This window comes from Dicentrarchus labrax, unplaced genomic scaffold (genome assembly GCF_905237075.1).
Source record: "Dicentrarchus labrax unplaced genomic scaffold, dlabrax2021, whole genome shotgun sequence".
Classification (NCBI taxonomy): Eukaryota; Metazoa; Chordata; class Actinopteri; family Moronidae; genus Dicentrarchus; species Dicentrarchus labrax.
This window is the reverse complement of record NW_026136711.1, coordinates 6,393,392-6,421,178: the sequence shown is the minus strand read 5'-3', so window position 1 is coordinate 6,421,178 and position 27,787 is coordinate 6,393,392. Positions and strand designations below refer to the sequence as shown.

At 39.0% G+C, this 27,787-nt stretch overlaps 2 protein-coding genes across 3 annotated transcripts in view; both read right to left on the bottom strand.

Annotated features, from left to right (window-relative positions):
- Positions 1-1,163: 1,163 nt before the first annotated feature.
- On the bottom strand, positions 1,164-8,004 carry chia.1 (chitinase, acidic.1). Its single transcript, XM_051415010.1, has 12 exons — positions 7,964-8,004; positions 7,604-7,669; positions 6,645-6,674; positions 6,317-6,521; positions 5,646-5,702; positions 5,371-5,536; positions 4,346-4,470; positions 3,957-4,080; positions 2,783-2,965; positions 2,146-2,262; positions 1,811-1,937; positions 1,164-1,571 (listed from the first exon to the last, which is right to left on the bottom strand). The coding sequence occupies exons 2-12, from the start codon at positions 7,620-7,622 to the stop codon at positions 1,363-1,365; spliced, it is 1,362 nt and encodes a 453-aa protein (XP_051270970.1). The 5' UTR covers positions 7,623-7,669; positions 7,964-8,004; the 3' UTR covers positions 1,164-1,362.
- Positions 8,005-9,831: 1,827 nt separating this feature from the next.
- Positions 9,832-27,787, bottom strand: part of cntn2 (contactin 2) — a 76,391-nt gene continuing 58,435 nt past the window's right edge. For both annotated transcript variants that reach the window (XM_051414981.1, XM_051414980.1), the window contains 6 exons: positions 26,058-26,292; positions 24,108-24,223; positions 21,499-21,685; positions 16,742-16,854; positions 14,925-15,093; positions 9,832-14,215 (listed from right to left, as the gene is read on the bottom strand). In XM_051414981.1, coding sequence (XP_051270941.1) covers positions 14,106-14,215; positions 14,925-15,093; positions 16,742-16,854; positions 21,499-21,685; positions 24,108-24,223; positions 26,058-26,292 — 930 coding nt within the window. In that variant the 3' untranslated portion in view covers positions 9,832-14,105. The remainder of the gene's footprint in view (positions 14,216-14,924; positions 15,094-16,741; positions 16,855-21,498; positions 21,686-24,107; positions 24,224-26,057; positions 26,293-27,787) is intronic.

Below are 27,787 nucleotides of genomic sequence, written 5' to 3'. Positions count from 1 at the left end.
CTGAGAATCTTTAGAAAATAAGAAAATTTGAAAGGTATTCTTCTAAAATAGTGATAAACATCTGCCAATTAATGAGAACCTTTCTGCCTGTTACCACAGGCCCATACTGATTACTATTTGTGTTGTTAGCAGCTAAATGCGGGAAGAAGTCAGGTCTTACACCATGTCATATGTTGCATTGTAGGAATGCACCACATTACAAAAACAAAACTTACCTGTTCCAGTTATTGGTAACTGTTTTGCACAAGCAAATCCAAAACCTCAATAAAATATTCAACTCAATCAAATGCCATATGAGCATGATTAAATTATAATAAACTTTCAATAAGATCATTGTAATCCAGCACATACAGGCAAGTATATTAGTAAATGATTGACTGTGTTTATTGCAAACTGGATTGCTTTATCTATAGGTGCAACTGAATTGTTTATTTATTTATTTTTTATGTTGTAGTCAGTATATAGTATAACATTTTTTGTGTTGTAATTTTTTGCAATTACAATTATGGTAACTTGTGTCATTTTATTGTGTCAATTTAGTATGACTCTTTAACACTTCCATCAACTGAAAAGGCCTCTCGTCATCATTCACTGTATCCAAAATGAAACTTTTCCTCATAAATTCAATTATACAGTTTTCACAGTAACATAAACAGAAACCTTGAGGAGAGGTGAGGAATGAATCCAGAACACCTGATAGTTGATGACTCACTAATGAGTGATTTGCCCCAATATGAAAAAAAAGAGACTGCTGTTTATTTACTACAATTTAACATTACTGTCAAATGAAATGATGAATTCTTGCTTTTATCTTTTCACTATAGGCCTCCGGCATTAAAGCCAGCTGGGAACTACGGAAACCAACTAAAGATCAAGAAAACCTTCACCTTTAGGGGGAAAAAAAGAAGTAGTATCAGGTATTTTATTATTTTATAACTTCTTATCTTCTTGTATCCAGTTATTGTGGTTGTGAAGTAAGCAGCTTATGCCAATCTGCCTGAACTATACTATACTCCGTTCACAATGATGCAACAATGAAGGTGTTGTCAGAAGTCTATGAAAAAACCTACTTAAAAATATAATATAGTTAAGTGTTTAATTGAAATACAAATTTATTTAGGAAAGCAGAGTTTTAAAGTAATTAATTAAAAGTTCACAATATATATCAAACATTATGAACATTTTTATTTTTCTTATACAACACAAGAATGAAAAGTACAAGTAAATCTGGCATGTCATTCATCAGATTATATAATGTTGAGGTTTTTAATTTTTTTTGGAAAGCAGTTAGCCAGCTGCAAAGAGCAATTTTCTCAAATTCTGCTTCCAGTTGTAACTCAGGTTAATCAGTTTCTAACTGACTCATGGCCAGTTACAGCACTTGCAGGAGTCCCAGTAGATGAGGCCGGGCTGGCAGCGGTGCAGGTAGGTGTTTCCTTTGAAGCACTGGAAGTAGGTGGTCTTATCAGCTGCGTTCTCATACAGGCCATCAGGTCGGCCATGGCAGAATTCTGCAATGGGGTCCCTGGTGGTGGTGGGGGCTGGGGTGGTGGTCGGCTTTGGGGCGAAGCCTGCAGAGTCAGTAAATATTATTATTATAAACAGAGCTAAACCAACCTTTTCAGACACTTTTTTACAAACAGCACCAAAACTGAAACTACGTTCTGATCAAAAACTTATCAAGGAAATTGTCATTGCTGTCAGGTTTCTGAGATTGTTTTCTATTGATTGATCAATCAATTAATAACAAAGTAAAGCCATCACGATGAGAGGAGATGGCTTTGTAAGTTAGCTGAGCCACAGCATTTACCCATTGACATCCTGAGGTGATTGACTAGAGGATAAGGTCCACTTGAGCAGAAGTATCCACCAAAGTCATCCATGTCCAGAGTCCACACATGAGCACCTCCCAGGTTGGTGGCAGTCATCCACTGGACCTACAGCATGACCACATTAGTAACAAAGATGATTAAACAGCAGCAGCTACAGACCTCTGATACAGACCTAGAATAATGAAACTTTGGGGGCCTGCTATTATTTCTCTTCCAAAAACACTTCACAAGAACATTTCATCTCAAATCACAAAAGTTGGAATCTGTTAATAACATTATTAGAACTGCAGGTAGTAATGCCACGCTTGGTTACCTTGGAAGAATAGCTTCGCTGGTCATCATATCCCAGCCAGGAACTGCCATAGGTGGCGTAAGGAACCTCTTGTTCAGAGATCCATCCAACAGTAGCACTGGTGGTGAAGTCACAGATCTGGTAACATGAAAAAAACACTTATTTTTACATTCATAATTTTGCACATGAATTTCCTTATTCATCAAATGCAGATGACCTCAAGTGATATTGATGTTGAGTCGTGATGTTGCAGTAGTTTTGGAGATATACTTGCTTATAATTATGTGTTTTGCGTAAGGATGATGGCTGCCTGGCGTATTGTGCATCCATTTTGAACGATGCAAGTGTGTGGTCAAACAGCAAGTAAATCTCTGGCTTTAGGTAGATTATGTATTAAAAATGGGTAGGCGTGTCAGTTTCTCATCATTTTAGAGTTAGAGAAGAGGCAGAGATGCCAGTATTGTCAGCAGCAGCAGTAACTTTTAGGATGGTTCTTCGATTACAGACGTGCCAATGAGGCTTAACCTTCCCAAGAGTGAGATTTGACATAACCATTTCAACAGTTATCATCAGTTGACAAAAGAATGTCAGCAGCCATTATTGGAAAAATATACTGACCCTAAACAACTGAACTAGGCATTATATGAATGTGCTGTACCTCATAAAAGGCCCAGAAGCCGGCAGTGCGAGTGTAGGGTCCAGCGTCTGCGGGCCCGTTAGCTGGTGCTCCAAGGTCAGTAGCACCGCTGCTAAGGCGGTAGGTTCGTCCGTAGGTGGGGAAACCCAGCAGCAGCTTCTCAGATGGTGCTCCCAGAGACAGCCAATGGGATATAGAAGCATTCTAACAAAAAGGACAAAGAAGATTGTTTTACAAGTCACAAGTCCCAAAGTCAAGTCAGGTAAGTACCAAGTCAAGTCCCAGGTCTCAAACTTTGTGTTTCGAGTCCTAAACAAGTAGTTATATGCTCTTCACTAAATGTCATGCTATTTTAACAACAGAATGAAACTAAATTATCTTTGGTATAATATTTTACAACTGGCAATCACATATCATTAGTTGTTCATAGTTCTCTGCTGCACAGTCCACAACTCTGATAAAAACTACAGTATAAAACTAATATTTTTTATATAAACACTGAATCAGATGTGATGTAAAAAGTTGGCCAGTACTGCCAATCAAACTGTGAATCAAAAGCCAACTCTGCTGCATTCAGTTACTTTACAGATCCAACAGCTAAAAAGGCAGATATTATCCTTTGGGGTTGATGGACACCAAACTCAATTTAAATAGGGGAGTGAAGTGAGTATCAGACTTGACTCCAAATTAATGCTAATGTCACTCTGGGGCTGTTAAATATGTAAGTAGTAAGCATGTTCACCATTATCTGTATCTGTTCAACCAACTAAATGATCTGTATTCATACTCATTAATAATTTAGGTGGTGCTTAAACAGAAGTTGTTAAGTTAACCCTGCAATTAATATAAAAGTACAATATCTGTACTGGATACTTGTTTCAGACAAGCACTCACTCAACCCTAGTAAGTAGACAGTCTGCTAACAAAACATGATATCTATATTTAATATTATATCAAGGCTCATTGTCATGAGTTTTTGTGAGACCCTCTGTGCCTTAGTGGTCAAAAATCAGTCAATGCAGCTTTGAGCATAAACTGTATTTACTGTATCAACCCTAACTGTTGTTCATAACAGTGAGAGAAAGCCTCTTAAACTGCATTATGGACAATTGAATAATATACACATAGACTAATGTTGTGAAGTGTGTGTTGTTTTCAGTTATCTATGTGTTGTGTGTCTTTGTGTGCATCTTACAATATTGTGATAAAGGTGTGAGCCAGAGTCCACAGAGCTGCGGTACAGTGGGCTGTTGTGTCCGGTAGCTGCCTCCCAGTGTCCATGGAAGTCATAGGTCATGACATTGATGAAGTCAAGATGACTGTTGATTTTAAAAGTTTTTTTTAGTAAGCAGTAGATGAAGTGTCGCCATTGGTGAAGAACATTATTTAGCAAACTACAAAGGTGAAACTGGTTAAGTTCTTCCTATCCGGCGTCCTTGAGCAAGACATTCCAGTCTTACTGTGAATGACAGACGTGTCATTCACAGTAATGCTAGTACCAAAACAATTATCCTTTTTTGGATATAAAACATACACATAAACATAAACATAAACATACATTAAGTTCAGTAAAAACAAACTTACGCTGCAATCTTGTTGACCTCGTAGGCTTTGTCGATAGTGGGACGGAGCGCAGCAACGTTGGCTGACAGCAGCAGCTGAGTCTTCCTGTTATCTTTAGCATCATCCTCAAAGGCCTTGGACAGTTCCTGTTGGCAGAATGAACAAAAACACCTCAGATCCTTCACATGATTATTTCTGCTACCAGTAAAACACAGTGATTTATTTTTTTACTGATTGTCCCATAGTGAGGCTACACATGTATTTCATAATTTATACCATGATTTTAGTCATGCTAGTGGTGTGGCTCCTTGGATGGTAATGTCAGTTGGTTGGTCGGTCAAGCCGGTCAAAGACTTTTATTCATATTCCCCAAGTATATGTGCTGATCCTTTTCTTTACAGCGCGACCATGAGGTTGATATATTTTATTTTAGTGCCACCAGCAGTTTAAAGTTTTCTCTTATCCAGTGAAATACAGTATCTCATATCAGCTACATGGATTGGCACCAACATTTGGACGGATGTTTCTTGAGTGGATGAATCCTACTGACTTTGTTGTATGACCATGATGTTGACATTTGTGGTTTTGGGTGAATGTACTACTGTAACTATTAAATGGATTTTCATGAAATTTGATACAAACATTAATTTCCCCCACCAGAAAGATGGCTGTCCATTAATTTGTTAGTTAGAATCAACAAGTAGAACTGAGTACATTTTTTATATATTTAAATAATGCTGTAGCCTCAATGTGTGGGAGGTTTTGAGATTTGGTGTTGGTCTTTAAAGCCACTGTGTGGAAGACAACAATGCACTTGCCCCCATAGATCCAACATGAAGACTGAAAGCTACATGGACTGTGCAATTTCTTAGCCTCATTGCCTAATCTTTTAATATTATACTATTAAAATATATTTTTAAATGCTTTAATCATATCAAAGTTTGACAGTAATGGCTTTTAGGCACCACACCTATTGAATAGCAGAGAAAACACTGGCATACACCAATAATTTACAAAAACTTTTGAAAAATGAGGTCCATGCTTACAGTGACCAGCAAAGTGAACCTCTCCCTGTCCACCAATGGGCTGCCATTGTGTCCAGGATATTCCCAGGCAAGGTTCAGCCCATCAAAGTTATGGGTGCGCAGGTAGCTGATGGCCGACCTGATAAAAGCTGCACGACTCTCAGGCTTGGCAACCATGGCGATGAATCTGGTGGGATGCATAAAACATGGTAATACAGTCACAAAGGAAGGTTTTCTGACTTCTGTGTTGAATGTGTGAGGAAGACTGTGAGAACTTGGGTAAGATTTGAACTTACGGGCTCAGTCCATTGACGGTGCCTCCAACAGACAGCAGAGTCTTCAGTGCAGGATTGCTAATAGCAGAGAGAGAGAGAGAGAGAGAGAGAGAGAGAGAGAGAGAGAGAGAGAGAGAGAGAGTTACAAACATTACCTTAAATGTAATCATCAGATCATCGAACAACAGAAAGTTTCTGGCCAACATATGCTGATGACATAATGCTATATTTCACTCACCAAAGTTTCCTCACAGCTCTTAATAATAATAATAATAATAATAATAATTAAAAAATAAAAGAATAATGTAATATTAATGTTAAACCTGGCCTCATGATATTCTAAATTATGTTTGGAAAATGATTAAGCAGAAGTGGTCACATCTTTGATATACTTTTGTTATAAAACATTATTGAAGCTGGAAATGTATGTATGTAGTTAATTCTTGGTATTTAATTGGAAGATTCCTTCATGATTTTGAGAATAGAACATAGATGACATAATTGACACCTTTTTAATTAGTGTGTGCATTAAAATGGGAAAAAAACAGGATTCCAGGCTACAAATGGTTATTTAAATATTGCTCTAAATGCCATTCAGTCAAATGACACTGGCAGAAGACATTGTGTGTGTACTGTACTTTTACTCTTGAAAAAGCCACATCAGCTAAATGTTATTGGCTGTGTTAACTCACACATTCCTGAGGCTGTTGAGCCTGCTGAACTGCTGCTCATCGTTCCACTCAATGGGGCTGATCTGGTTGAAGCTGTTGATGGTGGCCAGTGCATAGATGACGTGTGTACACAGGAAGGGATCGATGTTGTCTGCTGTAAATTTGGCAATGCTGGGCCTGTACTGGGCCCAGTTGGTCATGTGGCACACCAGTTTATTGGATGAGGCTGATGGAGGACAGTAGGACAGCAGCAATGAGACTTTAAGTGCACCTGTGTTTGTTATGAGGCTTTGATCATGTTAGTGTAAAGAAGAGTCAATGCCTGTTGTCCTACAAAACTAATGCTTACCGATTTGCAGAATGAGCAGAACGCCCAGGGCTGCAAAACAACAGAGAAGAGAGAAGATGTGAGACTTAGTGTAAATACATACATGTGCAAGAAAACCAAAACAATACAATGGGCAGGGACCATCCATATCCATATTATATATCTGCAAGATTTCAATGTAGGATATTACTTAATTAGATACTAGATTTATCAACAGTGCAGCCGGAACACATTTGAAAAGTGTAAAACACGAGATAAATAAGATTAACAAAGCTTCCAAAATAAAATACTAAGTTGGCTGATATAGTCTCTTAAAAAATGAGTGCAGTTATGTGAAATGTTAAAAATGGTTCAAATATCAGAATAATTTAATTCTTAGTCTTAATTGCTTTGCTTACTTTATACTTATGCCTCAGTTCAGCTAGTTAATGAATGACTAAATTAATAATTGAATGACTGTGTGAATGAATGAATTAAAGCTGCAGCAGGTAATTTTTATAAAAATATATTTGCTGACATCAGCCCCCTAACTTTCACTATATCCTGACAGTAGAACATGAGACATATAATCTGTGAAACAATCAGGTTCCTCTGGCTCCGCCTAGAGCTCCTAGTGGGATTTTCAAGAATCCACCGGGCCTGGCTTTTTAAACTTTAGAATTTTTGAAATTAGTGCTATAGAATGAAAATGGTAAAAAAATATTTTTATGGTAAAAAAACTGGCAGCTGTGATTGCCAGAACTTAACGGTAAAAGGATATAAGTGTTGAGTTTTAATCCATATTTTATTGTATAAATACAGGTTTTTACCGACATACCATATGCCATATCTAAAATGCCGTATAAATAAAGCTTTTTCCATGAGATATCAGTGTTTTACTTTTACAGAAACTTGACAGTTTTCACTCTCAAATCAGACATTTTTTACAGCGTAGGACTGGTATATTGAATATAAAAAATTAATGAGTGAATGGTTTTTACCAATGAGGAGTCTCGCCATTGTGCTCTCTGAAGATCCAACCAATGTTCTTCTGCAGCGGGGAACCTCTGATTGAGTGTAAAACATTCAAATTAAACACATGAAGAATAAAAGCAGACATTAGGCAGCTACCACTGCAAAAATTATATTTTGAATTAATTATTCAAAAGAAATCCTTAAATAAATCAATAATGAAAATAATTATTAGCTGAAGGCTACTACTAAAAACTGCAAAACAATGCAACTATAAAGTTACAACCACTTTGTAAAATAAAAGTATTTTATATTTGCACATGAAGCAAGTCGCAGCTAAATGCTAGCTGTAAATGACACAAATCCGACCATGCTGATGGTCTCATTACCTTTCTTCAAGAGGAAGAGGAGCAGAGTGCAGAGCAGGGTGCAGTTGGGTTGATTTATATTTTACTCATTAATGACTAATAGCTGGTGGCAAAGTGCAGCTGATAAGGGCTGAGGGTGGTGGGAGTCTGACTGACTGCTAATAACCCCCTTCCAGGTAAGACTGGACAAAGCCATGAAAGAATTACACATGCTGAATCAGTTCAGTTTCTCTAGTGATAAGTGATAAGCGTGCATCTGCATGGATTAATACCAGGAAATAAAGATTAGAAATAATAAAATAGCAAAGGTGGTAGATAGGTGATGCCTAAATGTGGCTGAAATTGACTTTACAGCTTCCTGCTGGGAATCTGGTTTAGTATCCTGAGGAATACTTACAGACCATATGGTTGGATTAAACCCTGTGTGATTAAATAAGATATTAAATATTCTTGTTAAAGAATATTTAATAAATATAAAATATTTTCATAAATGTTTGCTATCTTACACATGGTCAGATGAGCTGACTGATATCAGTTTCATTATGCAACCAGTACAGAAAGAAGTCCAGGATCTATTGAACCCAGCTGTGTGGACAGGAATCCTGGTACACAGCATGAAATACCTTTTTTATGTCTATTATAAAACGTCTATTATATTATATAATCTATTATATAAACGTCTATTAATTTAACTGAACTGTTGTTGATTATCAATTAGCTTCAGTGCAACTGATCCCACTATTCATAACCACAACGTTTTCCATTTCTACACAGTCTGCATCATTTCTAACAGGAAATGTTTGTTTACATCATTTTCAAATACAAGTGTGTAGTGTTCAGTGGCATCTAGTGGTTAAGTTGCAGATTGCAACCAACTGAATACCACTCACCTTCTAATGAAGGAGAAACTAGAGGGGCCGTGTTTGGTTTGTCCATTCTGGGCTACTATAACATTCATTGTGGATATTCATGGTCAATGGACCTCTGACCAATACTTTGATCCATGACAAAGAATCTCAAAAACCACTGGTTGAGTTTTTGACTGGCTTATTAATGTCTTTCAAATTTGCAGTGGATAGTTACGGTCCCCAGAGGATAAATCCTGATGATTTTGGTGACTTCTGAACTCTCCTGTAGTGCTACCAAATTGGTCCCTTGTGCAGAAACTAACTCTTTCATACAAGACCCGCTCTGCCTCTGAGCCATAGATGTTTGGAAGATGCAGACAATATGAGGTCTGAGGAGACAGTTTATCTTTGAAATACTACTCCATTAATATTAAAACAAGTTCACTAGTTATTATCCCAAATGTTTCCAACAATGTTCAAACTCAGAGAAATCTGTCATTGTATTCATGTAACGGTGCGTTTCACCGGTCGCCTGTCGATGGCGTCATATCCCCTTTGTGCCTGTGTCAGTGTTGTGGTTGTCTGCCAGAAGCTGTCATACATTGACTGTTTATCCAGTCTGAAGCCACATTTTTACCATCCACTGTTTAAATCTTGGTGCTTTTTAACTAGATTTGAACTGGATGAAGGATTTTAGTCATCAGACGTCTTGAACTTCAATTATCAGAGAAACAAGCTGTGCTAACGTTAGCAGCAGGGCTCCCGGTAGAAACCTCCTGAACCATGAACACAGAAGGAATCCTATCCAGGAGAAGCTGACTGCAATAATGGCAAAGGTGGTGAATACAACAACTCCAATGATCCCACACCCGTTCACAATCTCAGTCATCAAACTTGATCTTTTGTCACTGTTTTGATGCGACCCCTAGTGGAAGAAATTTCATACTGTATGTAGTAGTATCTGTCCTGTTGCCAAAGCCTCAGAGCAAAATGTGAGCTGTTGTGATCTACATAGGACACAATTGAAAGTCCACACGTTACTGAAATACAATCCCAAGGTGTTTATTTTAAATCATATTTACAAGTAGCATCCCTCCCACCCCTCCCTCACATTTCCATTCAATCACAATTTTGAAAAAGGCCCAAAGGCAACATTATCCGGTGCATCCAGCCAAGGCCATATGAAACACAGACTTGCTGTTACCACCTTAAGTGAGTGATGAGACCAGTCCGTCCACCAGTCCATCAGCCAGAACATTCAGCGACTGGGCTCCCGGAAACAACCAGTGAATTGACTTTATGGCTCTTCGATGAATACTAAAGGCATTGAGAAAAACACTTTGTACAGAGTAAAGCACAAAAACACAAAACCAGGACATCATTCAACGTTTCTAGAGAGCAGAAGCAGCTGTGTGAGGGTCAGTGTGGAACACAGTGGTGGTGATTTAAATTCGGGTCTGGACCAATTTAGTCTTTTAAGGGCTGACACCAATAATCCAAACGCAGAATCAGTGTTTAGACCATTAAAACCAAAGTTGGAGTATTGAAATGATTGTAGGCCCAGAAGTAGACCGCACTAAACTACACCTACACTCGTACATTGGTCTCACCCAAATTCAAATTTCAGTTTTTACTAACTAAAGAACATGTGGTCAATAATAATAATCTACAGCTAATAGCCTATAAAGTGAAATTCAGGGTACATGTTTTGACATTTGTGATATTTTGCAGACATGTTTTGCCTAATACATCGGTTTTACAGCCAAGTTAAATGAAAAAGTAAGAGCAACATTTTGGTGTTAAGGATGAAGCACGTGATTAAAAGTCACATTTTCCCGACAAAATAAAGCACATCATTGTACAATCAAGTGGTCCATCATTCAACCACTTGCGAAGTATAAAATAGAACACTGAAGTAACACAAACAGGTTTTGGTTGTCCAGACCATTCAAATTTTTAAACACAACAACAACAAAAAACAATAAAAGAAGTTCCTTTGGATCTAACAGAAAACAGAGAACCTTCCAACTGAGCTCACAAGCTTGTTCACACACTCTGATTTTGGCATTTTCATTTCACTTGCAGAGTGTATTAAACACATCCATGCATGCCAGAAAACAAACAGGTGAGTAAGTGCTGGTGTGATTCAGCACCTCCTGATGCTTCGGCTTTGGACCAGCTTAAGAAGCAAGTAACTGGCTTTTTCCAGAGCTTTCGACCACATGTCAGAGTTTTCCTCGATGGACGGGATGTCATGTTCCCCACTTAGGTCACATAATGACAACTGATCCATGTCTGTGACAACTGAGCCAACTAGACACTGAGGAAAACTATGAGGGGCGCCTGAAAGCTCGTAAGTGGAGTTATTTTGTTTCCAGAGTCGAGAATGAACTTTCACATTGTACTTTGTTAGATTTGGGATACACTGAGGTAATGGCAACTAAAATATGCATAATATAAAACATAAAGAAGACTGGGATGTTTTTTGTTGGCAGTTAAGACCCAGACCATGTATTACAGACTCTTGGACCACAATCCAAACCCGAAGCATCAGTTACTCTTTAACCTTTAGTATCAAACTGGTGACAGCAAACAGTGAAGGTTTGTACATACTTTCTTCATTCTGTGGACAGCTGTGGTCTCGTTGAAGCACACATGGTTCCATTCACACACTAATTGAGGGTCTGTGTCTGTCTGGCATCCCACACATGGCATTAAAACAAAGTTTGGTCGGCTATGCTTGACTCTGTGGGTGTGCAGGTCTGTGTCTAATTGACCGAGGGTTTGGCTGAGCGGCACTGAGGCACGCAAGACAGTGCAGCTTCAGTTGCATTCTCCTCAAAATCTGCACCTTCTGCAGGATTGTGCGGAGGTATGGCCGATTACTTGTTATTTCTCTGATTTGGAGGACCCTCGTGGACACACAGAAGCAGAAAGTATGAATTGACCTTTAGACAGTTCTCAGCAAAATCAACCAACAAAAAACAAACTGTGAGCACTTGATGTCTTTGACATGCTGACCAGACCTGACCTGGTCTGGACAACAGGACAACGTCTAGAACGCTAGCAGAATGAGATCACATCCTTCCTGTAAACTGTAGCAGGTCAGACATGTTACATAAGAGCTGATAGATGCTGACAGGATTACAACGAGGACGATATATGACACTATTAACTGCCCTTGCTGATAACTTTGTAGAACAACTCTTTCATCTCTAGCAGTGACTTACCCCTGCTGCCCCGGGCACTTCATATCAGGCCGCCAGCATAAAAGCAGCTGCAATAAACCCAAGAGACACTAAACAGAAACATTTTCACATTGTTGCGTGAATTACTTGAACAATGCTGGCACAACAAATGTAAAAGATAATAATGAAATACTCCTTCATCTGTCCAAGTTCCCCAACATGCGACGTAAAAAATAGAAAATGTAAACATTAATTTGGACCGGTGACATATTTCTGTAGTTTGCTATAATTACAGCAGAGACAAAAACACAAACAAGCTTACAGACGTTAGCAGGCGCTAAAAAGAAACAATATGAAGTTCTTCGGTGCTTCAGTGAGTGACTCCTGTTCTGTGTTCACACTGTGAGCAACAAGAGCAGCAGGCCGGAACAGGTTCAGCTGGGTAGATGCAAGTGTGTGTGTGTGCAGAGAAAGGTAGAAAGGAAACTGTGGATACAACTGTTCCGTATTTGAAGCCAAGCAATGCAACCTCCAAATACCATCACAGAAATCTATGATGTTGAGATATTTTGCATGTATACATTCTGTAATTACCCCTTCAAGGACAATTACTGCTACTGAAATAGTAGGGTAAACACTGGTTACCATTGATACTAATTAAGCGTCTGGTCCATTTGGTGTAGCAGATCCTTTTCAGTGAGCCACATACACAACATCAGCCCCCTGACTCTGTTTGACCGGAATGGAACAGGAAATGTTGGTTTGAAAAACATCAGTAATGCAATAATACTAAAATGATTATACTATGATTATATTATGACGAAGAAAAAAATGTAAAAGTAAGTTACATGAATTGCATCTTATACTCAGTATTTGTATTTTCAATGCAATGTTAACTGCCCTAAACTGTCAACTGCAGTAACACCTCTGGAATAGAATTTGACTGCTGCCATAGAGAATGACAGAGATCTTCAGTGAAGCACAAACTCATGTTTCCCAGACAGAAAACTGAAGTGCAACTCATCAAAAAGTCGCAGTTCAATGCAACTTCAATGCCGTCTCAGTGTTATTGCATGATGATATAAAAAACTGGTTTGCCATAAATGTAGTGATGGATTGTAAACACTTGAAATGTAGCTATTAAGTCTTACATAATTCCGACACTGCTGCACAGCATTGCATTTATTTTTTAGCCAAAAATATTTTGCACTGGTCAGGGGGTACTTGGCTGAGAACATATTTCAATGGGAGTACCTTAATGAAATAAGTTTGGGAACCACTGTAGTACAGTATCTTTGCTCAATGATTGTGTTCTGAAGTTTGCCCTTTTATTTTTTGGATTTTTATTGTTAACTTGTTTTAATAAAGCTGTGCCATTTGTTTTACCAGTGCTGTAATGTGTGTCCACATCTTCTCAGTCAGATGCATTTTGATTATATTTGTCATGTAACTATATTTAGAGGATCTTGCTTTCAGGAACTGAAGTATTTAACTGCATTGAAAACTGATAGCTTTGAGTCTCACTTGTAAACACTGTAATTAATGTTATGTGGATTTAAATCTTGTAGTTAAATCTGTTCTGGGAGCTTCTGTTCAGTGTGTATATGCTGTTAGTATTATTTTAGATGCCGATTTTTATGGCTGTCACACCACCCACAGTCGGTCAGAGTGCAGGGATTATCAGCCAGGTTGCTCTCAGTGTGAACAAACAGACATCACATGTAACACTGTACTGTTTGTACACAAGCTATACACACCATCAATTATATGAATAATTTACACCTGAAGTCTCTGTGTCTCACCAGCTACAGTTTGAAGGACGCGAGTGTGAGACGCGTCAGCCACAGATGTGATGGTCCCCATAAGGCATGGTTTTACTGACACAAATACACAACCAGACAATCCGCCCCCTCCCCAATTTCAACCCATTCAGATTAAAACCAAAAAGACCCTATTTGTTTTTATTATTTTAAAAAAGGAAAATCCCTCCTTCCTCCCCCAACCCTCCAATCCCTGCAGTGCTAAAACCTTCCCCCCGACCGCTGGAACCCACCCGACCCAAAACACAGGCTGAGACACAGGACAGCTTTAGTTTCAAGCCATTAAAAGTCCACAGACAGGCTGAGATCACAGGCCTGACAACAACGCAAGAGTGAGCAGAACCAAGCCAGCGAGGAGGTGGAGGGGGTGATTGGAGAGTGTGGAGGAGGAATCGTTCTGCACCATCATACCAGTTCCTGTGGGAGAGACAGACAGAGAGAGACAGTGAGCGACAGTGTGTGAACTGAATGTAACAGAAATATTTCTGTATCTGATACTGTAAACAAGGTTCCGGTTTGTGCCAGTTCACACATAAGTGGGGCTGGGTACTGAACCTCAAAACCTCACTCACAGGATCACCATTACCTAGGCGCACTCTCATACGTTGTTTGCAGTCATTTGAAGTTCAGAATGAGGCCTTAAAAAATGCTATTCCTAGACATTATGATGTCACAGCTTTTGGATATAAAAAGGCCTTAACTTCCTTGTTGTATCCCACCAAACGTGTGTGACATTTTTATATAATTACTGCATCGATTCTCGAGTTGTGACCAAAAACGTGTTTTGTCAAGGTCAGTTTGAGGTCACAGTGACCTTTGTCACCAATTCATTGTCTGACCAGTTGTGAAATATGGTCATCATTTCTTTATGAGTTATGGCCAAAAACATGTTTTGTGAGGTGAGGGTCTGTCACAGTGACCTTTGACCTTTGACCTGGACACATAAAAGTAGCAAGTAGCAAAAGGTAGCATCAAATGTCTGTTCAGATGATCAAATAGTTCCAGATTAAAATCTAAATTTTGTCAATGCATATGACAGCATTTGAAATAGAAAAAGGAGGAGGAAATATATTTCACTCTGAAACATCACTGTCACTCAGAGAAACCTTTGGTGTGTGTGTCCCACCTGAGTCCCGGGACACAATAATCTCGTGTGCCGGGCCGTCCCCGCCCTCTCCCCAGGACCGGATCTCCAACACGACGTAACCATTGTCCTTTGGCAGCGGCAGGCTCACCGATGTCTTTGCCTTGTCCAGAACCTTGAGCGCTGTCTGGCCCTCATGTTTGTACAGAACCTGAAGAAAACAGCAGGTCCACAGGTTAATTCAGACCCTATTTCAACGTTACAACCTGAAAGGAATCTTTACAGCTAGCATCAGACCAAAACACACTCAGAATAATAAGTGTTGTTGAGATTTGTATTCTGGAATGTCATTGTTTGTGTTGAAACCATTGTAACAGTAGTTATCTGTTCATAGCCATGTTTTGCTCATGTAGCCATTGTAAACATGATCTTTGATTTTGTTATACAGTCTTTTTATTGCTTCTTATATCTCACACAGAGAAGATTACGTATCACGAGCTGACACATCAAAAAGTAAAACATCCACCAGCAGTACTTGTACTCCTGCCAACCTATACAAGGATAATTCAGCCTATTAACAGGATGTCTACAAGCTCACTGTGTGTGAGAACATCAGGCTACATAAAGCCCTGACATGTTGTGATGGTTGCCATTGACAGTATATATAATGGACAGGGCTTCCGGGTCTGTGAAGTTATGTCAATGTTGAAGTATCTTAAACATTCTATGCATTCTATGTAATGGCCAGCAGGGGGCAGCTCCATTGGCTGCAATAACACACCAATACCATGCAGTCTAATGGAGAATGAGCCAACTTCTGACTTGATTTATGAGCTCAGTAAACAGTTTCCTAATGAGTTTATGGTCTCAATCTCTAGTTTCAGTCTTCTTCCATACAGTACGATGTTCATTTAGTAACTGATGGTCCCATTTACAGTAAAATAGACCATAAAGCAGGGTATGATTTAGGGCGGGGCTACCTTGTGATTGACAGGTCATTCTCAGTGTGTCTGTCCAACTCAACGCAACAAACTCAGATCTAACTGTCAAACTAGGCAGTGCTGATCAGATATGGATCCAGATTCTGTTACTGTGTTGTCTATTTGTCTCCTAAAACCGTTGCAAAAACATATTTCAGTGTACTGTTTATCTGGAATATGAGATTGTTTGTGACCATGTGAGCCACCATTGTTTCAGATGATGTCATTATATGTTCACACTTGGTCCATACTTGTCTATAACATACTAGGTCCAAGTCACAAGTCACCATAAGGCACCATAGCAGGTCAAAATGCAAGTCTTAAATCCTAATAATTAAATTAAATTAAATATTCAAGGTGTGCAGCTTGCCTGGTACTGATCTAGCTCGTATTTATTGTTTACTGTAAGTATTTACCAGGTGAAATTATGTGAAATTCTCAAGTCTTCAGTCTTCTCACTACAGTCTGTCCCGAGTTCAAGTGTCATTGTCTTAAAGGACCAGTGTGTAGGGCTCTGTGGCATCTGTGGTAAAGTTGCAGATGGCAACCAACTGAAGCGTGAAGAACTGAAGAACTACAGTGGCTGCAACACTCTCAGATAAATGCAAAAGGCCCTGTCTAGAATCTGGGTTTGGATTATCCGTTCTTAGCTACTACAGACAGCTCATTCTAAGGTAACAAAAATACAACAATTCTTATATTCAGGTGATTATGCACTAATGAAAACACACCTATGAATATTATATTCCATTTCTGCCAATAGATCCTCTTAAGTGTTACACACTGGACCTTTAATGTCATCACTTTTGTAAAGTACTACCTGAGAGAACCTTTTAGAGAATGATGCAAACAAAGAGTTTTTAGTCAGACCATACTCACTTTGTAGCCCAGTACAGCTGACTCATTGTGCATGGCTTTCACATGGTCCCACCACACAGTTACCCACGAGCCATCAGTTTTCCATGACACGTTGCCAGGACGACGATTAGGAGCTGTGATGGAAACACAAACATGTTTTATAAAATAAAAATTGATAGCAGAAGGAAAAGAAAAAGAAAAATCAGCCTGTGGGCATGAGACAAAAAAACAACCCAATAGGGTATAAAAAAAACATTAATAAAAAAACCCACTTAATTAAAGGTAGTGTTAATTTCGTTCACTAATCATTTTAACCATAGTTTCTCGTCAACATTTTTTCACTGACGAAAACTAGACAACAACGAAATAACAAAACTAATTTATGAGGATAAAAACTAACATGAAAAGGTTAGGGAATCAGAACTAATCTATGCGTGTACTAGGGAGATACAAGCTAATTTCATTCTGTTCTCTAATCTGAGGTGTGTTTTTGCTACACTTGAAATACAATACAAGGTAAAATAAGCCTATGCTGTCCTGTACTGATAAGAGAAGTGAATGACTCCGTTTCTTAAAACAGATGTCTAAAACTGGCATTTTAGTCAAAAGACTATAACTTATATTAAATTAAATTTTGCTATCAAAATGAACACTGGTTAAATTTCTGGCTATTTCAACTGGTAAAACCACAAATGAGAACAAGTCATTTGGGGGCAGAAAATATATTTCAGGGACAAGATAGGAGCTGTAATGAGTATTTGGCAAGTGAAAAAATGCATTTTATGGGTTGTATTGGCCTTTTGAAGGTATTCAGCTGGAGAAGTTAGTTGGTGAGCTATAATCTTGAAAATAAAACTATTACAAGTAAAATCAAGTCATTTTAACGTAGACAATACCTTTCAGTCACAAGATAGGAACTGTAATCACTTTCTGGCAAGTAAAACTGCAAGTAAAAAATGGATCATATTGGCCCTTTAAAGGGGCTTTTGACACATGAAGATCAGTGTTCCCATCAAGGTTATCCCAGCTTGGTCTTGGGAACTTTGGGAACTAAAACTCAGGATATCTCTGCCTCTGCTTATTTTCACCATTCTATCGAATATGTATCTCTCACAGTATGGAAGTGCACCGCAGCTAAATCACTGGAGAAGCCCTTTAAGTTTACAATCTACTCTACAGCATAGGATGGTAAGGGTTGTGGGTACATTGCAAATGATAAGAAAACACAATAAATTATGCAGATTTTACAATACATTGCAGAAATACCTCTCTGAACATTTTAAGACAAAACTGTATTTTAAATGCATACATTACACACATACATCTTTTCATCTCTTATGGTTTCACCTTTGTACTTTTGTACATTTATGTATATTTAATGATTTATATTTGTCAATATACTGTACTGTATATGTATTTACCTATGCTCTGTGTGTATGTGTGTCTACATATATTTATGTATGTCCTCTGCAAGGTTTAAGCCAAGGTTTATGAATAGGAATATTATGTACTAGCAAAGGTTCAGTATAGCATTTGTTTTAGTAGCAAAGGAGACCATAGTGAGGTGTTCCACTGATACATTTAATATGAAGTAAGAAGTTATTCAAAAATGTATTTAGTAATTTAATATAGAAACATATATATTATGACAGGTCTATGTGCACGTGCTGACTCCAGGCAGAGGAGTGAATGCTGCCCTGAAAAAGAGAGCATGTCTAATCCTCCAGTTGAATATGTGTACAGCCACAGGCCCAGGAAGTGCTAAGTACCTACTATTCTTCCTGGGTGCCCAGAAGACCCACTGGCTGGTACAGCTGAGAAGGATAATCCATTTCTGCCAGGGGGACAGGTGGAGAGGGAGACTACACGGGTCATCTAACCGAGTTGTATTACTCACAGGCTCTTAAAGACAGGACATGCCTGAGGGGAAGACTCTTGTGTGAGTCTGGGTGTGTTTGTACATCTGTGTCTGTGGATATGGAAAGTGAATGATGACAAGTGCAAGGAGCGAATACCAAATACTCTCCATCACTGGCTCAAGTTATTTTAACTATTGAAAAACTATAATTTTGACAAATCAAAACTGAGGGCATTCCACTGTTACGCAACACTGTCAATATCCACATGTAGAACCCCCCTGTTCAGTTGGCTGGCAAGTGTGCAGATTAAAGTTCCAGTAGGTAACTTTTATAAAAATAACTTTGTCGTATTTGCTTAAAGTTTGAATATATCCTGACAGTAGTACATGAGACAGATCAGACAGAACCCGAGTTGGAAAGTGTAAATCTCGCAGCTATCTCGCGTGATTTCACAGAGACACCCCCCTTTTGGTCGGAATTTCAGCCGTCCAGCTCGGGGTTCCTCAGGGTACCCCGAGCTGGACGGGGGGGGCATGTACGACCCGCAAAACAAAGATGGCAGCGCCTATATTAAGATGTATTTTCTTTGTATTTGTACTATGTTGGTCGTTTTAATGTCGATTTTAAATGCTCTTACACACTTGTTTACATTGCTGCTTTAGTCCGGTCACCAGTTTAAGTATTGCACGGTGTTGCTGTGCGTGCAATACAAGTAAAGTTTTGTTTTCGAGCTGGTTTGCTAAATAGGCTAATGTAGCTAACAATAACACTAGCCTGCCACTGCCCCTGGTGGCTCCTGGAGGCCCCTGGTGGCTCGAGACAAACGCCACAGCACTTGTTGAAATTGAAATAGGCGAAAATGGCAAAATATTATGGAAATGTAAGACTTGCAATAACGGAATTACTTGAAATGTTAGTGTTTCTGTAGAAAAACCTATTATTATTTCACATTGAGCTTGTTTAGATGAGCCACAAACAATAACAAGACAGCTGCTGCACTTCTTTCCGACTCGTAATGCCCAAAGACAAACTGGAACGCTATAAGTGGTACAAGCCAGGCAATGACGTCACGTTCTCGCGGCAGAACAACTCGGGTTCCGAGTTCACGAGACAAATGGAAAGCAGCATTATTCCCAGGTGGTCAAATACAGATGCTTTGGGAATAAGACTCAGCAATCAACTATGTACAAGCTTCCAACCCAAAGCGTCTTTCTATCTTTCTATGATTGGTTGTTTTCGTTCAGGCCCGGTCGATTCTTGTTAATACCATTAGGAGCTCTAGGAGGAGCCAGAGAAACCTGATTTTTTCAAAGACTACTTGCTCGTGTTCTACTTTCAGGATATAGTGAAAATTTTAGCAAATATGACAAACTTATTTTCATAAAATTACCTACTGCAGCTTTAATTAGTTATTGTTTAAAAAGTCTTGTGTCTGACCTTGCTGTCTAGCTGGTTTTAGCCATCGCATTGGTAGGCTATATTGCTACATAGCCCAGCTATCACAGAATATCATGCCAGTGTCTAAAGTTTATTTAGAAAGCCCAATACTCGTGATGTGGTTGATAAACAAGATGAAAAAAGAGAGATTGATGCGGTGGAGGATAAGATAAGAAAATACTGAGTGGTGTAGTTGCATATCGTAACTACCTTGATTCACCCTTCGTGAAACACACAAAAAACGCCTATGACCCTGTCTAAACTCAGTGTTTAGTTTGTCTGTTCTGAGCTACTGTAGAAACATGGCAGTTCAACATGAATATCAATATTATATTCAACATGAATATTTTTGAAAAAATCTAAAGGAAAATGATTGGTAATAATAAATGATGACATAATTTTTATAACCTTGTCCGTCAGCAATCTCTTGGTGATGCAGTGCTTTACTGAACATTATGTGTTTATTTTTTCAAACAATTAAATGTGACAATTATTACCTCATATGTCATACTGTAAATAAAGACAGACGGACCAAAAAGAGGCATCCAGGGTGTATTCCACTGGACAACCAGGAGACAAGATGGTTTACAAGACACCTGAACACACACACACACACACACACACACACACACACACACACACACACACACACACACACACACACCTTCCTCTCTCTCATCCTGATTTGACCTGAGATGACCTGCCAGACCCTCCCAGACCCTGCTAGACCTGGTTTACCCTGTGGCCACACTGCCATCTAGTGACCATAGGACAGAAACCTGTCAGTACCACTAAAAATATAAATATGTGTGTAAGGCTGCTTTTTCAGTTTTCAACTGAGGGTATCTAACTAAATGTGTGCTAAGAGCAGTAGTAGAAATATCAGTCAGGAATGTGATGTTAAATGGTGTAATGATTATGTGGAAAAGATGTTTAAACCATGTTTTCTGAAAGTTTAAATAACCACAATGCCATCTCATGTCTAAAATCACACCTGTGGAACCTTAGTGAGACTTCTACGCACAAAACTTAAATGAAATTCACTTGAGTCAGAAAACCTGAGCCACCATCTCAGGTACAAGTTCCAGGAAGAGGAATTTACATTCTGCTACTAACCAGATGTTTTTAAATTGATTCTTTTTTTGAGGAAAAGATTTCTTTTTAAAGCTGATGGTGTTGATTCCTTGAATATTATTGAATTCAGAATGATTATTAAATGTCACTCTATTCGAGAAGGATATCTTCAAAAAGAAATGACAACGTTTAAAAAAATTGGGAGAGACAGGGATTACTGAAGTTGACTGAAAGGTGGTAATAATTTTATTTTTTTATTATTATTACTATTATTGTTACTACTAATTCTTTTTTCATTTAATTAAAACAATCTCGACTTGCAGATCAGTTTTTTTGTAGTTTTGTCTTTAATATAGCTCCACATACTATATGTGACTCTGTATGCATGTGCTAGTGCTGCAGCCATACGTGGTTTCCTGGTGGTGACGGTGGTGCGTGGCGAGGGCGGCCCAGTGCCGGCGCTGTTGTAAGCCAGAACAGCCACGTGGTATCGGGTGCTGGGTCGAAGGCCAGACACTCTGGCTGTGGTTTCCAGTCCTGCTGTCCGTACTCGGTCCGCAGCCGCTTCCCGTTCATGCTGCCGCCAGTACCGGATCTGAGAACACACATCATGCCAAAAAGACATTGCACACTGCACACTGCACATTAACCTTACAGTATAATTTATTAAGAGCAAACATACACTGATCAGCCATAACATTGTGAGCACCTGGGCACCCTGGTGGTCATAATGTTCTGCAGCCCCATACCAACAAACCGTGATGCACTGTGTGTTCTGACCCCTTTCTATCAGAACCAGCATTAACTGTTTCAGCAGTTTGAGCTACAGTAGCTCGTCTGTTGGATCGGACCACATGGGGCAGCCTTCACTCCCCACATGCATCATTGAGCCTTGGCCTCCATTGACCCTGTCTCCGGTTCACCACTTTTCCTTCTTTGGAGCACTTTTGATAGGTACTGACCACTGCAGACCGGAAACACTTGCTACCTGATATATCCCACCCACTGACAGGTGCCATGATAACCAGATAATCACTGCTCAGTGCTCACAATGTTATGGCTGATCAGTGTAAATCTTCTTCACATTCAGAGCAGCAGATGCTCTAAATATTTTTTATTTGGATTCTGTTTGTGTCATGGTTCTAGTGGCTGTCTACCAAGGTCATCCATCTTCATCAATAAGTGATTATCTCTGATTATCTCTGCGTTACCAACAGCCAGTGAAGACGTGATAAGCATGCTGATATCAGCTATCACAGCACTGATAAACTGATACATTTGTTATGATCTCGGTGGTTTAAAACAATCAAAGCTGATCAGTGAGCTTGAACTAGGTCGTGGGACTACGAACAGCTAATAAAATGATTAGAACTTTAATGGCATTGTGTACAAATAAACTGGTCCTATACCTTCAACCTTGACTGTGAGACCAAAGTTTGAGATTGTTTTTTCTTTGCCACGTCAAGGAAAAAAGGATCAAGGACTATGTTTCCAGGCACAAAATGTTCCAGTTTTTGCCCTCATTCTAAAAAACACAATATTCCTACTAAGCAGTTTACATGGGTAATGAAAATACATATTCCACTAATATTCCTGTTTCCATGCAGGTGTGCATACTCCGATTAACTGTTAATGACGTACTGGACATCCTACAGAGGTGTGGAACAGCTGGAGCTGCTTGAGCCATTTTGCCTCATTGAAGTTGTCCACTGGTGCAGGACGCATTCAACCGTGTGAACACAGCCTCCCTCTCAACCATCTCTTTGAAAAGGTCGGCGTTGTGATATTTGCTCCATTAGGTTTTTCATAATCAGGTTTCCCACTCTTTTTAACAAATCATTTTCCACAACATTTTCCAGGAGTTTTTCTTGATAATACATGACAGCACTCGTCATATAAGCTGTGGTTTTGGATAAATTGGCTTATTTACAGTTTTCCTCTAACCTTAACATTAATTTTGCCACAGCCCAAAATCAAGTAGAATTGATTTTATTTTACAGAAGATTCATCTTCTAGAAAGTTAAAGTACGTTGCACATACAATTAACATCACTGTGCATGTATTTATCAAGCATAACAACAATGTAAATTTGATCATTATAAGGCTTTTTGCCTAATTACTATTTCACTCACTGCTCTGGAAAAATGACTCCATGCCGAAAAGATCACTGCAAGTCAGTTCCACTTTGCACCTGGTACCCCTGCTTTGAAGTGTCAAAGCGTTGAGTTTCAAACTAAATACGCACCTAGGTTTATGTAGGCGATCTGAGTGAAGGGCTAAAATACAAACATTTCCAGGACAACATTGATTACTTTCTGGTTATTTGCTCATTTCAATCAATCACCAAGTTCCATCACTGGAAAAGTAGTGGCACGTGGGAACCCTGATAATGTTTAAAAGTAGGTGTGTTTCTCTTTCCGACCAAAAATGTGGGCTTTTCTTTTGTGCATGCATCTCTACTCCAGCCTTGGAAACTGTTGAGTAGTTTGTTTGTTTAGCACAGAGCTGACAGTAAACAGGTAAAAACCTAAAATGAGACGCACATTCCAAATGTGCCGTATACATGTTCAAAGAATGCTCCTAAAACACAAATAATATCTCCATATGCCACATATCTTAATCGGAAAATGCTCCATTTGGAATTAGGAAAACCTAAACCAAATATGCTGTTTATATGACCGTTATTAGATGTTCAATATTGTCATACTTGGAATAATAGTGGAAAAGTAGTAGTGTGCATGTAAAGTGAGAAATTCTAATCAAAAACAGAGACAGGTCCAGCTGAAGGACATGGGCAAAAATACATGTTTTCAGAACAAAGGGAGCAAAAATGTCCCTGAGTGCACCTCATTACATCAGATATGCACATGATGTGTTGTTGCTGCTTTGTGGTGTACTGAGATGCTGTTGAGCAACAATGCATGTCACATAATCACTCTTTCTATCTTATTTTTGGCCGTCAGTTACAGCCGTCTGAGTGGAGCGATCATCCAGATGTGTATTCATGCGGCTCATACCTCATATCCTCTGAGGATGCCGTTGGCGCTGAGCTGCTGGACGGCCTCCCATGAAACCTGGATCTCAAAGGCAGTCAGCGCTGTGGCATTGATGCTTGACGGTCCCACCGTTGGCTCTGTGAGTAGGAGCGAGAGGTCAGAATATGCAGCGTAGACAGCCGTGTTCATTTTACTGTCAGTGAGTTCCCCCTTCTCTCCCCCTCCTCACCCATACACCTACAAAAGACTAAGCTATCCTATATTTATCTTATTATTATCTTTATATTGCATTATTTTAATCTGTCTTTTATACAAAAGATATATTTATCGTATTTCTCTTATTTGTATTATATACAAAAATTATTTCACAATAGGCGACTATAATTGTGCAATATATATTATCTACGGGTTTCTCTTCTCTTTTTTTATATTAAAAAGTTTGATATTTGGATATGTATTTTTTGACTGTACATACTGCCTCTCCTCTCTTCCTGATGTGCTATGTGCCATTGTAACGAAATTTCATTTTTGATGCAAATCTAAATGACAAATAAAGAAAGTCTAAGTCTAAGTGAGCTGACTGTGGTCAGTTTACAAAAAGCTGTGGTGGTCCTCAAGGGACAGCAAATACTGCAGTGTGAGACAGTGCATTCTTCCACTGTATGCTGTTAAATGTTTTAATGTTTCAGTACAGTAACAATGTATCTCTAACAGGAATAAAAGCATTGTAGATGTTCACTGTATTGTTACCAATCTTAAATGTCAGCATGGTGATTGTCCTAAAATTCCTGCAGACAACAGAAGGTAGATAACACCTGATGAAACTATGGTAATGTTAGACCATAAACTGGTGGGCAGTATGGGTGGGTTGTGTTTATTTCAAATCCAGTCAATTTTATTTATATAACCCAATATCACAAATCACAAATTTACCTCAAGGGGATCCACATGTATTTCATAATCTTCATGTGTCATACATTTTGGCATCAATATTTGTGAATAATGTGATTTTTCGGTTTGTTGGGCAGTGGGTGAGGATAAAAAATTGTTGTTTTTATGGAGAAATCAGAAATGAAAATTACTGTGCATCTTTAACATTTTTCTTTAATATAAATCAGTTAAATATCATCAAGCCTAATCAGCTGCCAGGATTTTCTTTTATTGTGAAAGCCACAAGCTGGCACATCCTCTCAGAGGAAACACACAGCTGCAGCAGGAGCACAGCTGCTGTGCTGTTGACAAGACACCTTTCTGGGACATCAGAGTGTCTGAGACTGTGCATGGAGATGGATTGAGACAATTGGCTCAGGGTTTGATTAACATCGGTATCTGGCTGGTCCTGTGGACAGCATGGTGAGTAGCAACAGTTGGCGATTGATTCAACCAAACGTTTAATTATGATTTTAATTCATGTTTCTTCATATTACACTTCTAATAAGTAAAGTAGTAAAAATATGACTGTGTGTACCACGGGTCAGATCACAGGACTTAACGGGTTGGGTTGGGTCCGGATTTTAATGGAGATAATTGCGAGTGACGGGTCCATTCTGGTAATTAACTCTGTGGATACAGGTCCGCCAAACTGGACCTGTGCACTCAAACATCTGAATGTTGAATGTTGTACAGATTGTACTCCTGAGGGAATTTTGGGCTATATGAATAAAATTTGACAGGACTTTTTTTAAACTACTCTTACACGTCACTATATTTACATTGGCTGTTGCAAAACTGCTAGGCAGTAATGCAGAATAAATGTGAGAACTTTTTTTAAAAACATTATAGTCCCATAATGAAAAAATCTGACTCAATATACAAAAAAAAACTGCATTAAGACACAAATCATGTGTGCAAAGCTGTATTTCCCAAATAGAGATCAATTGTGCAGCCACCCAAATAGATTGACCCCTACCCAAAATTAGTTTGTATTTATCATTTCTTTCTTTCAAAAGTCAGTGTATTTCAGTGACTCACCGTCCTCTGCAGAGTGGACCACAGCGATCTGGCTGAAAGGACCTTCCCCCCTGCGGTTATAAGCCTTGATCTTCACCTCAAAGGGGCTGTATGGAGTCAGGCTGTCGTTGTAGTAAACGTATCGGGAAGACTCCACGTGAGGTATACGCACCACCGTCCAAGATGACGTGTCCTTCTTCCTGAATGCCAGGACGTAGCCAAAGCCATCACCGTTCTGGTACTCTCTGGCCATGGCCTGGAAGGGTCCGCAGAATGTTAAAGTGTGAACATCTACTTAGACAGGACAGAATTTCTGAGCCCTTTGTGCACAGGTTTCATTCTGGATAAGAAAAGCAACTGTCAGGTGCCTTCTGTACATACTGACCATTAAAGGGACATTGTGTAGGAATTTCTCCCATCTAGCGGTGAAATTGTATTTTGCATTCAAACGAATAGTGCTCTCTAGTGCCTCACGTTTTCAAATGCGTATTGCAACTACGGTAGCCGTTATGTACCAAGAAGCCTACCTGTGTAGGAGAAAGCAGGCAAGTTCAGCGTCCCTTTGAAAGTCTTTCTACTTCATTAGCTCTTTCCACCTGGGAAAAGCTACCCCGTTGTTTACCCTCGTTTTTGGAATTCGCCGGTCACGTTGCCTTTTTAATTCCCTTTTTCGCTTTTTTGGAGACGAGGATTCCTTCTCCTGTGGCTCGGCATAAGTATGATCCTCCATTATTAACTAAAGTGCAGTGCAGACTTTCTAATGTGCCGGGGCAGTGACAAGCGCCTCTCACTGATCTCCTTCTCCGTTATAGCTGGTTTCAGTCACGTGACGCTGGTTCTGAATGAAAACGCGCTGTGGATTAGCAAGACAGGTAGACTAGTGCTTTATGTCCCTCTCGGCGATTATAGTTTTTCAAAATGGTGGAACAACATGGAAGCCTCCATGGACTTGCCCGTCCAATGTATATACAGATAAGAAATTCTTCGCTTACGAGGATAAGTCAGATCATTGGCAGAGGTCATTTTACACCAATGAGGACACATTTATGAATGAAGACATTGATTTTAGCTAATAAAATACTTAAAACACTACACAATGTCCCTTTAAGAGAACACTACTGTAATGTGCTTCCAGTGTAAGTGATTGGGAACAAGATCCACAGTCCTCATTCTGTGCAAAAATGCGTTCGGAGTTAGATCCCTCTCATTCTTACTGTCCCTCAACCACAGTAAGAAAACACTGAGTGGGCGGACACAAAGATCATGATCTAAGGCGTTCACAATCTACTTTTTTGTTTGATAAAGCACAACTTCATCATCAGTTAAACAATACACATTTCAAATCTGTAATAATATAGGAAACTAAATAAAAGAATATGCGCTCACTTTATGAGACAAAATCTGTGCATTTAGAAAAGGTTAAAGCTCAAATTTTTTACCTCATCAATAAGACAATGTACACATTTGAAATACTTTAGAAATGAGACTAAATAAATGCATTTGAGTTAACTGGTATCTTAGCAATCGTTTCCATCATCAGCAAAACAATGTACGTATTTTATAAATGAGATCAAATTAGTGCATTTAGCAGGAGAAAGACGTTCTGCACATCTATTTATGACCCAAATAATATCTCCAGTGAGTGTGGGTCATAACCCAGTCTCTTGGAGTCTATGTCATATTATCTTCACCTTAACTTAACTTCAACAAATAAGCGCACTGTGGATTTAGTCCCCCGTCTCACTGGAGGT